General features: G+C 40.1%; 1 protein-coding gene and 1 long non-coding RNA gene across 3 annotated transcripts in view; one reads left to right on the top strand and one right to left on the bottom strand.

Annotated features, from left to right (window-relative positions):
- LOC142391332 (uncharacterized) overlaps nt 1–16,104 on the top strand; it is a 397,679-nt gene that overhangs the window by 70,676 nt on the left and 310,899 nt on the right. The window lies entirely within an intron of this gene.
- The window catches only part of dmd (dystrophin), a 215,905-nt gene that overhangs the window by 63,451 nt on the left and 136,350 nt on the right, over nt 1–16,104 (bottom strand). For both annotated transcript variants that reach the window (XM_075477434.1, XM_075477432.1), the window contains exons 46-57: nt 13,331–13,453; nt 12,083–12,255; nt 11,819–11,954; nt 9,461–9,636; nt 7,710–7,857; nt 5,489–5,614; nt 4,698–4,847; nt 3,835–3,918; nt 3,290–3,389; nt 2,751–2,920; nt 2,489–2,606; nt 710–921 (exon numbers count right to left, since the gene is read on the bottom strand). In XM_075477434.1, coding sequence (XP_075333549.1) covers nt 710–921; nt 2,489–2,606; nt 2,751–2,920; nt 3,290–3,389; nt 3,835–3,918; nt 4,698–4,847; nt 5,489–5,614; nt 7,710–7,857; nt 9,461–9,636; nt 11,819–11,954; nt 12,083–12,255; nt 13,331–13,453 — 1,716 coding nt within the window. The remainder of the gene's footprint in view (nt 1–709; nt 922–2,488; nt 2,607–2,750; nt 2,921–3,289; nt 3,390–3,834; nt 3,919–4,697; nt 4,848–5,488; nt 5,615–7,709; nt 7,858–9,460; nt 9,637–11,818; nt 11,955–12,082; nt 12,256–13,330; nt 13,454–16,104) is intronic.

Here is a 16,104-nt window from a genome sequence, read left to right as displayed (position 1 = left end):
CTGCTTACAGGTGCTCCTGGTGCTTCTAAGGTTGGATTCCCCACAAAAGCCGTGAATCGTCTTCAGTTTTGTTTTTACAGGTGTAGCAGCTGGTTGTCGGATTTTTCATTGTTTTTTATGTTTGTCTCTTCATGTTTCTGTTCTTTTTTTTTCTTCTTCGCTCTCCCTCTCTCTCTGTCCCCCGGTCCGGTTCGGCACTATTATCATATCATGTTAAATATTGTAACAAAAATAAATAAATAAAAATGAGGAGTTGATGGGCGTCAAGGGGAGCTTTACATTCATAAAGCTTCCCTTAGCATAGCAAATGTGTTTAGCATAAACGGTATTCAGATTACAATTCTGCTGCCATAATGCTGAACAGGACAAGGAAAAAAAAAAAAAAAAAAAGTCAACATAGGTTCTGGTTCCTCCAAATAGTCTGCACAGAAGATCCAGGTAGTCTGGCCTCACCTTTTATGAGGCTAAGGGTGGTGAACTGCAGATTAAAAGCAGAAATCATCAGCTTTCGCTATGTGATAATCCATTATGTCATTTAGATATATTTGAACACAACCTCTTCCTGAATAGTCATATTTTTAACCATCTGTTTCTCACATGGAAGGTGAAAGCACCTTTTTTTTTTATAGGTAACTCAAATTAGAATGCATCAGAGAGTTCCAACAGTTTTTAGAGGTTGACGCAGTCGGTGAATGAATATCCAGCTCACCCTTAGATTGGCGTGCTGTTTCTTCAGTGCATCCACAGTGTATGTGATCTCCTGCCACGATTCAAGCCTTTCACTGGCCTGTTTGGTGAGAATATCCACTTCCTTCTTGGCATCTAGCCAATTCGTGGAGTCCTGCAGCATGTTGAGAATTTGCTTCAGCCTGTCGGAGAGTTTCGTCTGCGAGTCTTCCCAGCGAGTCTGAAGCCTGTCGACTACGATGAAAGAAAAAAATGTCAAAGATCAAAGCTTAAACAAAACGGTGTCACAAAAAAAAAGAAAAAGCAATCCACATCCACATTGGACTCTAACAGATTCTTTGTCCTTGCTTCACTTTTTAAAATTTCGGAAGCTTTAAACTCAAAATCTAAAAAACAATCCTAAGTGGATGTCCATCCATTTATTTTGTATACTGGTTTAATCCAGTTCATGGTTGCAGTGGTGGGTGCAGCCAGAGCCTATCCCAGTTGCCATCGGGCTAAAGGCGGCGTGCAGCCCAGATGGGTCGCCAATCCGTTGTAGGGCCAGCACACAGTGATCACTTAAATATTTATAATGTAGTTGGACATGATGTTTCATCGCCGATTGATTGACAGATTTATTGATGCAGGTAGTAAAATGAGTCGAGGTGAAAGAGTTCTGTTCCCAACTTGTTCAGGCAAATTCCATCCGTCTTAGAAAGGTGGCAGCTGTCCAAGAAAATGATCAAAAATGACAAATGGAATGATGGTGGAAGGGAGCCACTGATGAACATCTCAGCCTTTACAGAGCTAAATGTTTTTTTTTTGTTTGTTTATTTTTTAAAGATGAGCAAAGTCCATTTCACTTGCAATATGATACATTTCAATGCTTGATAGGCAGCCACGATATCCAGAATTTGGTGAGATATTTTGGTGCCTGAAGCCGTTATCTTTGGACCTGAGCGCTTCAGGGAGAAACTGTCTCGCTATATAGTTACTCTAGATGATATTTCCTTGGCTTCTCGTGCTATAGTGAGGAACCCTGGAGTTATTTTTGACCAGAATTTATCATTTGACGCTCATATAAAACAGGTTTCTAGGACTGCCTTCTTTCACCTTCGTAATATTGTTGAAATTGTCTCAGAGTGATGCAGAAAAACTGCTCCATGCATTTGTTACTTCAAGATTGGACTACTGTAATTCTTTATTATTGGGCTGTTCCAAATATTCTCTGAAAAGCTTCTCTTCATTGGCTCCCTGTTAAATTCAGAATAGAATTTAAGATTCTTCCCCTCACATATAAAGCTCTTAATGACCGAGCTCCATCATATCTTAAAGATCTCATTGCAAGATATTTTCCCAACAGAGCACTTCGTTCCCAAACTGCAGGTTTACTTGAGGTTCCCAGAGTTTCTAAAAGTAGAATGGGAGGCAGAACCTTCAGTTATCAGGCCCCTCTCTTGTGGAATAAGCTGCCAGTAAATGTCCGGGAAGCAGACACACCTTCTCTAACTTTAAGATTAGGCTTAAAACTTTCCTTTTTGATAAAGCTTATAGTTAGGGATGGCTCAGGTGACCCTGAAACATCCCATAGTTAAGCTGCTATAGGCCTACACTGCTGGGGGGCCTCATCTGACACACCTTTCTTTGCTCTCTTTTTCCCCCCCGTTTAATTTCTCAAATGACATTATGTATATGTGACATTATTGTGGTCATTAACTCGTGTTTCCCTGTTCCAACAGGTATCCTTTGAATGGTGTTACGGCGTTTGTTGTCCCCTCTTTTCTGTCCTCTCAAACCCCAGCTGGTGTCAGTCACTCACTCCGTTCGGTGATAGCGTTGCGCGTCTCCTGGTTGCTGCTTTTGTTCTTCAGATTTTGCGCCGCGGTGACTTGTTTCTCAAGGAGAGGATGACGCTGGTCGAGCTCCTGCAGGGATGCCTGAAAACACACCACGAACAGTTTTGATTGCTTTTTTGGCAAACTGCATTAATGTGCACTGTAGCTGTATACAAAACGTTTAACCTTAAGACAGAATAGAAATCACGCACTAAAAATGTTAAAGTCGAGCTCCAATGTCCTGACCTTGAGCTGGTTTATATTTTCCTTGATATCGTCCAGGTCGGCCACCACCACTCGCTTGTTTTGCACCATGTTATCCAGCATGGTTAGCCAGTCGGTGAGCTCAGCCATGGACTGGTTGAACTGAGACAGTGCTGCAGATTCAGGCTGGGAGCTTCCTGTTAAATGTTCACCTGGTACACATTCATGTACGCGTATTAGAGATGGTGGAGGCATACTTCATTACATGTTTAAAGTCCTTCCTTCAAATTGTTGCCAACTGTATACATACAATAAGGAGTTTTATAGAATGGGACAAAAGAAAGAATGTTTATCACAGTATTGTGTGATTTCATAATAAATCATAGATTTACATGTAATCAGTGGGAGCCCTTACCAATAAATGATAAATTAATTCAATCAGTTTATCTGCAGTGTGAGTGTGTGTGAGAGAGAAAGAGAGAAAACATAGCTTTTTCAAAGGCACAATAAAGGCGATAAAAAAAAAAAATAAAAATAATGGAAATATGTAACAACATCCACAAAGGAACACAAAGTCTTACTGGCTTTTACAGCTATAAGCGAAGCATCCCTTCTGTCTTTATGCTGCTGCAAAAGCCCCAGAATCACTGTCCAGTCTTCCCTGAGCCTTGTATATGTCACCTGCAACAGAAACAGAAACACAAACACAGAATGCACCATCACCCACAGCAAAGAACACAGACTTCAGAGATTATCTTGTACAAACACATTCAAAGGTTTTTGTTTTTTAAAGAACAGCAAATTTAGGTGATAAAGATCTTTATAAAGCCGATTGTACATAAGTAATGCTCTTTGACACAGGTTAATAAAGTACACAGTAGGGATTTAATATATCTTATAGAAGCAAAAATTAATAGTGAGACGAAGTGTCGTGTCAGAAAGAATATAACATCATACATCGACACTGAAAATGTTTTCTTTGTGATCAACTCTTCGTCATTCCAAAGATCAGCTGACATATAAATCAGCTTAATGAAAGGATGACACTGATGCGACAGTCAAATGCAGTCAAAATAGTCTGAAAAAGAACACATGCCAACACAGCAATGTCGTTTTACTTCCTTACATCACCAGTGTCCTTGTGCAGCTGACTGGCTCTTCCCAAAACCGACTCCACTTCTGACCGCTTGGCTTGTATTTCTTCAATAAGCTGCCACAGCAAACAGGAACATTTTAAGCACGTCGAAATCCTGTCACACGTCTTTCATTTATAGCAATTTCAATCAGTTTAGACCATGGGCGCAGATGGCACTGGGGACGGGTGGTGGGGGGACATGACCCCCCCAGATTCATAGTGACCCCGTGCGTTCTTAAAACCGATGATTACTGTCCCGTTACTTTGACTAATTTACATTGCAACATGCATTGATAGCCCGGGCGTTTGTGTGCTACAACTCATGATGCGTTCCAGTTGTACACGGATTTCGGAGTTTACTAGATCTGAGTCAGATTTTTTAATCTGAACCCCACGTGAGGGCGGATCCGGCTCGGAAAGGCGGATTAATCTTATATGCTGTGGTTTCCACTTCTGAGTTCACACACAAACGTTTCAATAAAACATATTTGGCGTAAAGCAAGAGGTTTCGGTGATTGGTATTCCAGACAGTTTCAAAATGTACGGCTGCTGTTAACCGGGTAGGCCTTTGTTTAACAATGTTCACTTTTGTTTATCCATGATTTCAAATAGTCCTACAATGGCTTTTTAGTGCAAACTATTGGCCCATAGGGTATTAAAAAAGTAACTACTTGAGCACCAGTTAATGCCCAAATTACTCAAAAATACCTTCTTGTCATTTGTTGACAGCTTGGTTCCCCCCCAGTTCAAAAATCCCATCTGCGCCCCTGGTTTAGACCCATTTATGTGACAGCGACACATAACGGAAGCATGAAAAACAACAAAAGCATTGTAAGTGTGGGTGTGTTTCTCACTTCGGGTGGTGGCTCTTCGGCAGAGTGCTCCAGCTTGGCTCTGGTACTTGATGCCCAGACAGACAGGTCATTCAGCTGACCCTGAAGCTTCTCAAGCTCCTTTAGCAGACCCTCAATGTTCAGCTGATGCTCAGGCAGAGCCTTAGACACCTAAAAGAGTGCTCTTTGTCATAAGTCAGGTATACCCTTTGGAACTAGTTATGCCACATTTGAAAAGGATTTCTTTCTCCAGGGTATTTAATCTTAAATATGAGTAAGTTCAATGCACAAAACTAAGTTAAATGGGGGAAATTTAACAATGGTTTGTTGATGCTATTAGGCCAATTCTAATTTCAACTTTAATCAACTTGGCCCGTATTTTAGAAGTTGTTTTGCCCATTAAATACTGGTGAGAATTGCGAGGCAGGGGGTGTACAGTTTGGGGGCATCTGAAAGGGGGCTCACAGAAAGATGGTTTGATTTTCTTTTTAAAATCAATCCTGGTGCCAGATGCAATAATGATTCATACACAGAGGAGAAAAAAATAAATAAATACTCGTGCACTGAGATAAGAATATGTGCTTCTCACACATTTATCAGACAATTAGGTACATGTGATTTTAGAGCAGCTTATGTCCAAATTGGAAATCTGTGCGAAACGTGAGGTGGACATGGCGAAAAAAGGCAACATGATTTAACAGGAGACAAAACGGACAAATTCACTTGAATAATATGATAGAATACATTCTGTATACATATATATATATTTCCTCAAAGCTGGCACATTGTTTGCTGTAATATTCACAGCTGACCTGAGACCAGCGGGTGTTGATGATCCTAATGTCTCTCTGTTGGTCTGCAGGAAGAATCGTCTGTTTCTGTTTGAAATTAAGATCCTCCATTGCCACACTCTTTGCAGGAAGTTCCTCCACACATTCCTGACACACACACACACACACAAACAAGAGAGAGAAAGAGTAGCAAATCAATTTGAAATCAATATACACACGGAGCAAAATGGGGTCTTCTATCTGTTGTCGTTGGAGAAGAACCCTGTATGCTACAGACATTTTCTTTAAAGGTGATTAGTTTGGACCTTTGTATGATTTTAAAGGACCAATATCACCACTGACAACTAATAATGCATAAAAGCACATTAAACAATTTGGCATATAGCCAAATACACAAGATTCAGCAGGCTAAACTCTTAGTAACTTATCCAACTAAGGAAAATTGCTATACCCTGAAAAGTTTTTTGTGAAATCATCAACTTAATGGCAGGGTGCATTTTATTGGAAGTAAGTAAAGTAAAATTTCAAGGTAAAAATCACAAAGTGCTTCACAATGAAATACAGGAAACATGAAAAATAGAACAACATAACAACAAAAGTCCACAGATCTCAGGCTCAGAGGAAGGGAGTTCCAGAGAGTAGGAGCCACTGCTGCAAAAGGCTCCGTCACCTTCAGTTTTCAACCGTGTGTGCTGCACAGCCAGCTGGCCCTGATCACATGACCTCGAGGACCTGCTGAGGAGATATGGCTGCAGAAGTACTCTTATGTAAGTTGTCAGTGTGGAGCTCTAAATGTTAAAACCAAAACAGTGAAATGTACTCTGTAGTGGATGCGGAGCCAGTGCGGTTCTGTACAACCTGAAGACGTTCCAGTGACTGTAGGATGAGCTTTTTTGCAAAAATCAACTTTAATACAAGACAAATGCAAAGCTACGTGAATCTTAAATAAAAAAAACAATAGCTTTTAGTTTCTAAAAGAAGAATGGGAGGAAGAACCTTCAGTTATCAGGCCCGTCTCTTGTGGAATCAACTTGCAGAATGTGTCCGGGAAGCAGACACATTCTCTACTAGGGCTGTGCAATATATCGAATTTCGATCGCAATAACGATATTGGTGTCAAACGATCTCAAAATGAATAATATCAAATATAAACGATATTATTTAAAAAAATAAAATAAAATAAAAACGCTGAAGAGAGATTAGCAACAACAACATTGGAAATGGAAGATATAGGGCAGGCTCAGTTAATTGAGAAAAAAGGGAGAAAAAGTTCGGTGATCTGGGACCACTTTAGATTTGAAGAAAAAGATATAAGTGTGTGTTTCAAAATGTGAGCTTATACACCCTTTTCTGTATGGATATGTCTAGGTGTTTTAGTAGGGGTCGTTTGGAAAAGAATAAAATATAGTCATAATTATGACTCATAATACAAAATATAGAGTGTTAACAAAAAGGTACTACTGAAGCCTATAATAATTATACTGTATGTGCTTAGCACTCAACAAGGTGTAGCTCTAGTAGAGGTAGGCCTAGGCCAGCAGAGGGCAGCCCATGGAATATTTTTTGCCGCTGGCAAAAAAAAAACATTTATATATCGTTTAAAATATCGTGATATCAATATTGACTGAAAATATCGTGATATTGATTTTTCCCATTATCGAGCAGCCCTATTCTCTACTAGGCTTAAAACTTTCCTTTTTGATAAAGCTTATGGCTAGGGATGGCTCAGGTGAGCCTGAAACATCCCATAGTTAAGCTGCTACAGGCCTATACTGCTGGGGAGGCCTCATCTGTCACACCTTTCCTCACTTTGCTCTCCATTTCCCCCCATTTAGGAGAAAAATAGGAGAAACTATAAAACACATAAGTATGCACAAACAGGCATGTGCAAACATTTTCTAAAGCTTAGTGTAATAACAATAAACAACTGAATGATGGCAGCTAGATACAATTGTGTAGATGTGCACACACCATACATGTACAGTCACACAAAGAAACTTCCGCAGATATCCTTATTAGAACATTGCATTGACCTTCATTCATAGTAGGCAGCCTATACCTAACTGTAATTATTACCAGTTCATGCCTAACCCTTACTTTAACCTTTATTTGCACATCTAATGTAGGATCCCATAAATGATGGTATCCCTCAATTTGTCCTAATGAGTAATAAGGTAACCAAAACAAGAACATGCACACCAAACGGCTCAAAAATAACTCATGTGCTGTGTTTTGATAGTACCTGGACTTTGCCCAAAATGTCTCTGATGTGTCGGGGCTCTGCAGGCTGCAGAGGGATGGCCAGAACACCGTCTGCCTTATCCAACCAGCCCACCATGAAGCCCATGTTGTCCTGCAGTTCTGTGGCTGCTGATCGTGCCTCAGTGGACCTGCAGAACCAAAAGTGAGATGAAAAAAGGGGAGATGCTTTCTCTTCACTTCATCACATTATCACCGCGCCCGTTGTTTATTTTCCTGTTAAACAAACACAAGACGACGTAAAAAAAAGAAAAAAATCTGAAAAATCAAAGAGTGTGAAAGTAGCAGAGAAAAAGCAGAACCTATGCCCATCAGCTGATTTCTAAAAGTCAGCCAAGGAATTTTGATTTTCAACACTGACCAAGTGATATGACAGAAATGTACCAAGTATATCAAGCGTTTTGTTTACATGTTACTATGGCAACCAATCAAATGATGTCAATCATGGAATAATAGGAGTGCCAAAAAAAAAAAAGAATAAATCTGGAAAAAGAGTTCAAATAAAGAAAAATTAAAAAATAAAGTAGAACATGTATCCAGAACAGAAGCGGTTTGATTCCTAGGCAGGGCATGCCTCCAGCGAAATGGGCATTAATATGAATGAGAAACATTGAAACCATTCGATCTTGGACATTGCCAAGATTATCAAGGTCGCGTCAGGTGAAAGGTGAAAGGTAATGGACACTTTAAAACCTAACATCTAACAAAAAACAACTTCTGACCCAGTGTTCTAATGTCTTATAATGAAAAACAAAGATGCTATGGCAAGGGGAAGCCAAGATGACAGCTTAAGGGAAATACATCATCATTCCCATCATCAAAGCCCTTATAACCTGAACACAAGATCAACTGACCTGAGATGGAAGATGGGCCTGAGTGGCCCTTTGCCAAGGCTAGGAGGACCTTCTGAAAGTCTGCTAGAAGATGTGAATGCACCAATAAGTACTGTACCTACTTGGGCCATCACAGAGACCGATAAGCTGATGTAAACCACAGCTGCAGTGATCCTAGATATGCTTGGCTACAAGATGAACAACACAAGGAGGAGCAAGAAGCAGTATTCCAACAACAAGGAGATATCAGAGCTTCAGAAGGTACAATCCGCAAAAGAACTCTCTAGAAATACATTAAACTGTCCATGCCTGAGGCACCTGAAACTGCCCCATAAAGACTTCCGGCTCTGGCGACCTGCTTAAGAAGGTACAAAAGAGAAGTTGAGGCCAAGACAATAAATAGAACGTTCTCCACTAAACCATCCAGTAGTGAGAAGAAGTGTACTCTTGACAGCAAGGTTCTCAGGTGTTAAACAGACCCCCCCAGGGCTGTGGTATGAACAGTACTGAAAGACTATATGGGAAAAAGAGGCCTCGCATCACATCAGCAATCTCCCAGGACAAGAACCAGACTATCACAATGGCATCCAAGAAAGAGATGTCTGCCATTGTGGGCAGAAAAGAGGGCCTCTTATGTAGTCATATCTTTTTTTTTCAGTGCAGCCAGAGTGCAGAGCAGAGAGGACACGTAACCAGCTTGTATATTTGTGCTATCCCGAATGCGTAACTCAAAAAATATGGAAATGCATACTCGTATGATCAGCCTGCAGAAACAGATTGAAATAATGGAACGCAATAACATAAAGATTCAGAGAAATGTCACAGCAAAACAAACGGAGATGAATGTGTTTGTACGTGGGCTAGAGTCAGAACAACAACAACAAAAAAAAAATGCACCCACCTTCTCTCACGCTCCTTGAGTTGTTGGCAGACACTGGCCCAACGGGTGTTGAGTAATTTAAGCTTCGATCTGAGGTTACCGGCATCATCTCGTGTGCTCATTTGGATGATGTCCTCTCCCGCAGAGTTTACTTTGGCCAGCACCACTTCCTCTAGGGATATAGCCTCTGTCAGATCCTGCGCTCACATACATACAAGAGCAGTTGATTAATTAAATGCAAAAGTGGTTTATTAGTGTCTGTCTATCTATCTCTCCCTGTACACACACACAAACACATACACACGTCAAAATACCTGCCAAAAACCATCCTTTTCACAACACCTGAGCAGGGCCGTATTAAGTCAATGTGGTGCCCCCTATGCACTAAACCTCAAAGTGCCCTCAAAGAGATGCTCTGCCGGGCAAAGGTCCTCTGATGCCTGGACCTCTTCAACCAGGTCAAGAGCGGCTATGGGTACAGGTTCCAAAGTGGAAAATGTTCGGAGACTGAATCTTCTATCACAGCTAGAGATTGATGAGGTAAAACAAAAACTATGGTTTCTGGGATAGGCAGACAGATTCTTGAAGCCTGCGGGACCCATTGCCAAGACTATGAGACAAAGTACCTTCTTGAAAGTCTGTTAAAAAGATTTGAATGCTGCACTTCATGCAAACTATATTTTCTGGTACTATCACAGAGACTAATAAGCTGATGTAAGACACAGCTGCAGCTACATGATGAACAACACAAGGAGGAGTAAAGGGCAGTGTCCCCTATGGAGAAGAGAGTTGGAATCCAAGATCGAGGCAACAGAAAGGGGTAAGCCAGCAATCACGGCTTCAGAGAGAAAAAGCTCTCCTTGAAATACAATTAACTTTCCATACCTGAGATGCTGGGAAATGCCAAACAACGACTCACAGCTCAGGCTACCTGCCTGAGATGGTACTCAAGAGAAGCTGACGACAGAAGATTTAATAGGATGATCTCAACTAAACCATGAAAGGAGTATTCTCAGGCTTAAAGGTGAAAATGTACCCATCCGGGACTGCTACAAATGCCTTGGCGTCCCATAGGCAATCGCCAGCTGTGAGGGAGATGCAGGCACTCAGTTCTAACACACGTTGCTAAACTCGTTCATGCATCCAGATACCAATGGAGTAAATCTGTTTGCTTGGATGTTTTTTTTTTATTTAAATATTGCTCTGCATAAGATGGTCCTGTTTGGCAGGTAAATGCGTTCATCTGTAAATTAAATCAGTCTTTTGGGGATAGTATGTAAAATTAATTTTATTCTTTATCATATTGATACTTTTTACTTTATTTTATATTTTTATACAGAATGTTTGTAATAACAGCCATGATTGTAGACACACCCAATTATTTTCCTGAATGGTTCTTCTAATAATCTTTATATAGTGGGTGATTTGTCTTAAGGGGAAGGCTGGTTGTGGGTTGCAAAGTACTCTTTGATATCGTGAATGTGAAATATGAAAGTTAGTAAAAGTAAGTGATGGACAGAGCTGCTTCTTTTGGTTGTACATGTCAGTGAATTCTGCCACCCTTGGTTAAGTAAGGAATTTTCCACCAGCTGAAGTAGAAGAAGTAGGATAGCTATCAGGATGGGATATCCCACAGCCAGGTGTCATGCTAGGGAGTGTTACATCCTCCAGGAGGGATTGCTTTATCATGAATCTGCAGAATCTGAAACAAAAAGGCGAGTCTACTACTGCCACATCAAGAAGTAGGAACATAAGAAGCTCAAAAAATACCAAGGGCTAAATGGAGGAAGTTGAAAAGATGTGGGAAGTGAAGGCCTCGGACAGGAAGAATGGCTTCAATGGATCTCAAACTATCAGACTTAAAATGCAACTGAAATTCTATGAAATACACCTCAAAACCGGGCTCACACATCAGATAATGCCACTGAGCATTCAATAATTCCTGCAAGTACACAGTAGACTAGACTCAAATGGGCATTGGTGTCCTGTAAGGAATCGAAGTTAACTCTTTTTCTTATATATCTTTTATGAAATTAAAGTGTAAATGTGTATCAGTGCAGCCAAATTCTCAACGAAGCTGCTCTCATTTCCATACATATATTTTTTTATTTTATTCTAAGACAGCAAAAAATATCAGAAAATGTGACTGAAAATCAGTACACCAGCATTACCGCCTCATTGCTCGAGAAAATCCTGATTGTAAAACCACAGCGCCCTTTGACAAAATCACTATTCAAGTGGATTAGATGATGCATGTGCCCCATATTTGACTGTACTTACAGGTACAATGATTTCCCACAGAGAAAGCTAGACATGTATGCATGTCAACAACTTGCTAGTATGTGTGAGTGTGAATGCGTGCAGGTGTATGCATGCTACCCTGAGGTGCTGCCTGTGTGTCTCAGGCTCTCTCTCAGCCAGTTTCAAAGTGCCCTCAGCGTTATTCAGCCACTCTTCCAGAGCCTTTTGATCTGAAGAAAATTTCTGCCACTTTGTGCTGCAATCCTGCCAACGCCTTGATGCACATAAACACACAAATGGAGGAGAGTAGATGTTGAACTATCATTGCAACTAACAGACATGTATTCAATTTATGTCTCTATACGTTCTATTTACGTATGTGTGTTGTCATTTCCTTCTTACTTGAGTCTGTCCAGATAGAGCTTGTTGAGTTTGTCCCAGTTCGTACTGAGGAGTGTAGCAGTCTCCTGGATTCTTTGGCTTTCAAGTGGCCGAGCACATGACCTCATCTCTTCTCTGCAGGCCAGTGCTCCCTCTACTGGACCTTTTTGAGTTTGGATGTTCTCCTTTACCTCCTGTGTTTGAAGAGGTGAAAAAGATATTGGTTATATAACAAAAAAGAAAAATCATTTTAAATGATTAAAACACATTTAGAATGTTTAATGTATTCTAGTTCCAAGCTGCTTTTCAATTGTTTTTTTGTGGGTTTGGGGGTAAGTTTGCCCAGCCAGTCATCATGTGATTCGTAGACTTGGAGAGGGTTAATGTCAGGATCCCGCAGGAGAATGGTGTACTGGGCCTCTTTTTACAGACTATTCAGTTGAAACCAAAGTGAGAGCCTGGTTCTCATTGCAGGCGGTAAATTAGAATCATTTGGCACAGGTTGGACGTCCCCAGGGCTGCCCTTTTTAACTGATTCTGTTAATAACTTTTATGGACAGAATTTCTAGGCACAAGGGCTGAGAGGTTTCTAGTTTCTTCAACTTTGGATTGCACCTTTGCTTTTTGCAACAGATGTGGCCCTGACATCGAGCAGGCACTGGGGCGGTTTGCAGCAAAGTGCTAAGCTTGCTGGGATTAACATTAAAATTAAAATTTTCAGTCAGAAAAGTATAGATTGCCCACTCCAGGTTTTGGGGTGAGTCAGGGGAGTCTATGTATTTCAGGGTCTTGTTCACAAGTGGGTGAGTGAATGACAAGCGAATTGGGGCAGCATCTGCAATGATGCGGGTATTATACTGGTCTGTCAGGGTTAAGGGAGAGATGACTTGCAAGGCTAAGCGTTCAATTAACGTTACAATCCTCACATGGTCATGAGCTGTGGGGAGTGATCAAAAGATTGATATCGCAAATACAAAATCAGCAGAAATGAGCTTCCACTGAAGGGATGTTGGGCTCAAACTAAGGAATAGGGTGAAGAGCGTGGTCATCCAGGAGGGGCTCAGAGTACAGTCGCCGCTCCTCCACATCAAAAGAAGACAGTTGACCGGGAAGGGAGGGGAGAGGGAGGTATGGGTCTCTACTTAGACTTTCGCCCCCACGACCCTGTCTCGGATAATCAGCCAAACATGGATGCATGTGTGTTGCGAGCAAATAAAACACCAAAAGGTTCATGTAAGAACAGGAAAAACTGTCTGAAGCAGGGCTGACCTTAAGGCAGTCTTCTTGCTGAGGCAAGTTATAATATGCAGCAGGCCAATATTCAGGAGAGTTCAGCTTGAAGTCCGTCTCCGACACTGAACGAAGCAAATCCTGCAGCTCTTTTAGGTACTCCTGGTTTCGTATGCACGCACAAAAGACGGTGCGCATTCACAATACACACAGCACAGAGGGAGATCAGAAAAAGACAGAAATGTTAAGTCTCAAAAATGTAGAAACATGTGACATATTGCTTGGTATAGTCTAAACAGCTAACATTGAACAGCAAATCGCACCAATCTTGGACCTCAGTAGGTTTATCTCTAAACCCATTCGAGAAAATGTGACTCAGTTCTACAGAAGACAATGTTTAAAAGATGTTTTAAAAAATGTCTTTCATTTGGAAGTATATCGTAATGTTCAAACATTCCAATTGAAGATCATTTTTGGATGCTGTGTTCTTAATTTTGATCAATGAGGTCCTAGATTGCTTTAACCATGTCAATGATGGCATCCTGTAAGTGTCACCTATTGTATTTCATGATCACGTTCAAGGTTTTTCCCAATCACTTGCAATTTTTTTTAATAAAATCCTGTATCGTGATGCGTGCTATTGAAATGGGAGAGCGACAAAGAATTTAACATTTGCCATGACCGTGAGATACAGTAGTTTACGTAAGCATCTACACAAAGAAAGTTGTCACCACAGTGCAGAGATACTGGGATTATCTGGGGTTGCTCGTGTTCAGTTCACCCAATTATCATGCTTGTGTCACCCGATAATTGCCGAATAAAACACTCATATTACCATATTGGCATCCTAACAGAAAGTAATGATTGCTCAGACTCAGGTCTGTAAAAGGAATGGTACTGGAGTCCAGTCTCTTAGCATCATGCGACTGCTCAGTTTAATCAATAAATTACCACAATTTGAAGTAAAAGACCAACGGTATCTGCACAATTTTTAAAATCAAACCGTATACTTTCTAAAACATTATCACAAATAAAGGTAACACTAATGTGGATATTTCCATAAAACATCATTTACATCTGATAAAAAAGTTTTTCTCATGAATTTTCATGAAGAAATGTCAAAATAACTCTGATAACCTTATTATGACTTCATCAAAGTCATTTGATGCCACAGAGACACTATACATAATACACAATACATTATACTGACATTGATGTAGAAAAAAAAGGTCATTTACCCTTTTTTTGGTAAAATGCTATTGTCAAATCTATTAATTACAGTGAAAGGAAGCACTGAACAAGAGCTTGAACACCCCAGTTTCTCTGGCTACTAGTAGCACTGCGTTTGCTAAAGATAAGGAGCTCTGACATTCTGGGTTTCTATTGGAAAATACTGTACATTTCTGTTATTTTCAGATACTATTAAGGTTTATGCAAGTATTTACAAGAGACCAAAACATCAAAGTCTAAAGCAAAGACTATATTTCTGGCCTGCGATCTTTATACAGGTTCAAGTGTAGAAAATGTATCAAAATCTCATGTCAAAACATCCAATGTGATAATCAGAAATAGATTTCTATTGCACGCTCTATCCTGCAGGTGGATATTTTGCTTTGTCTGTGCTTTTAAATGTTGCCAATGCCTGAAGTGGGAAACTTTATGTTGAATATGCATGACATCAAGCGGCAAAAATGTATTGGATGATAGGCAGCCTATTTGTTCAAATTCAAATACATTTCAAATCACTTGGAGGCAAGTACATTTAGCTAGAATATGCTACTATTACATGTCATTGCTTTTTTAGATCTGATTTTGTTATCATACATTTTTAATTTTAGATTCTTATGATTGTTGATGATTTTGAAGTTCATATTTTATCATTTTTTTTCCTATTTTTACTGACTTCATAGATATTTGTGTGTATTTATTTTTACTTTTGAGTAATAACTTCTGATCAAGCTGCTCGATTTCTTAGCCAAAACGCCTACAAAAATAGAAAAGAGATTTTAATTCTGAAGAGTAATTCAGCCAGGAGAAATAAAGTTGAATCAAAACTAAACAAACAATTTCTCCAATTCCGGTAAGCCCTCCAAACGTAAGATATCTTTGGTATTCAAATCAGTTTATCTATCATATTTTTTAACTTCACCTTTGCAACAAAAAAGATGGACAGTTGGTCTAACTGTGAGGAGCTGAAGCCTGATAGTTGCTTTGACCTCCCTTACAACGCATTTTCACACAAGACAAGCACGGAGCCCCCTTGGGGACACGAAATTGTCCCCAGATTTGTGAAAAAAAAAGGACAGACCCGCAAACAAAGTATTCTGAACCAGACAGGTGTTTCGTTTACGAAAGAAGAGGAGGAATGGAGGACGACTTGGAGAGCTTCTTGAATTCAAGAGAGGTCCCGAAAGATGTACATTGTTCTAAATACAACCTCGCGATCTCGCAAAAGTTTTTCGAGATCTCGGAAACGTTTCTCGGGGAAAAGTCCTTTCTTCTTTTTTTTTTCACCCATCATTTCCCCCCCCCCCATGTCCCCTAGGGGGCTCCGTAGTAAGCAGTCATTGAAAGTGATCTTTTCATAGCTGGAAAGCAAATGGGAAAAACCTTGAGAAAAAACTATCTTAAAGTCTATCTCAACATGTGATTTTTGAAAATCTAAAGATTCAAGAAGATGTGTACTCCAGCGAACTTCAACATGACTGTAGAAATTGTTTAAAAATGATAAGAGCCAAGGTTGCTAAGTCATGATTCAGAAAAGTATAGCCTAGTGTGACAGATACACACATCATTATCAGTTCTTTATTGAG

This window comes from Odontesthes bonariensis, chromosome 11 (assembly GCF_027942865.1).
Source record: "Odontesthes bonariensis isolate fOdoBon6 chromosome 11, fOdoBon6.hap1, whole genome shotgun sequence".
Lineage (NCBI taxonomy): Eukaryota > Metazoa > Chordata > Actinopteri > Atheriniformes > Atherinopsidae > Odontesthes > Odontesthes bonariensis.
The sequence above is the reverse complement of the archived record's forward strand: the minus strand, read 5'-3'. Positions and strand labels throughout refer to the sequence as shown.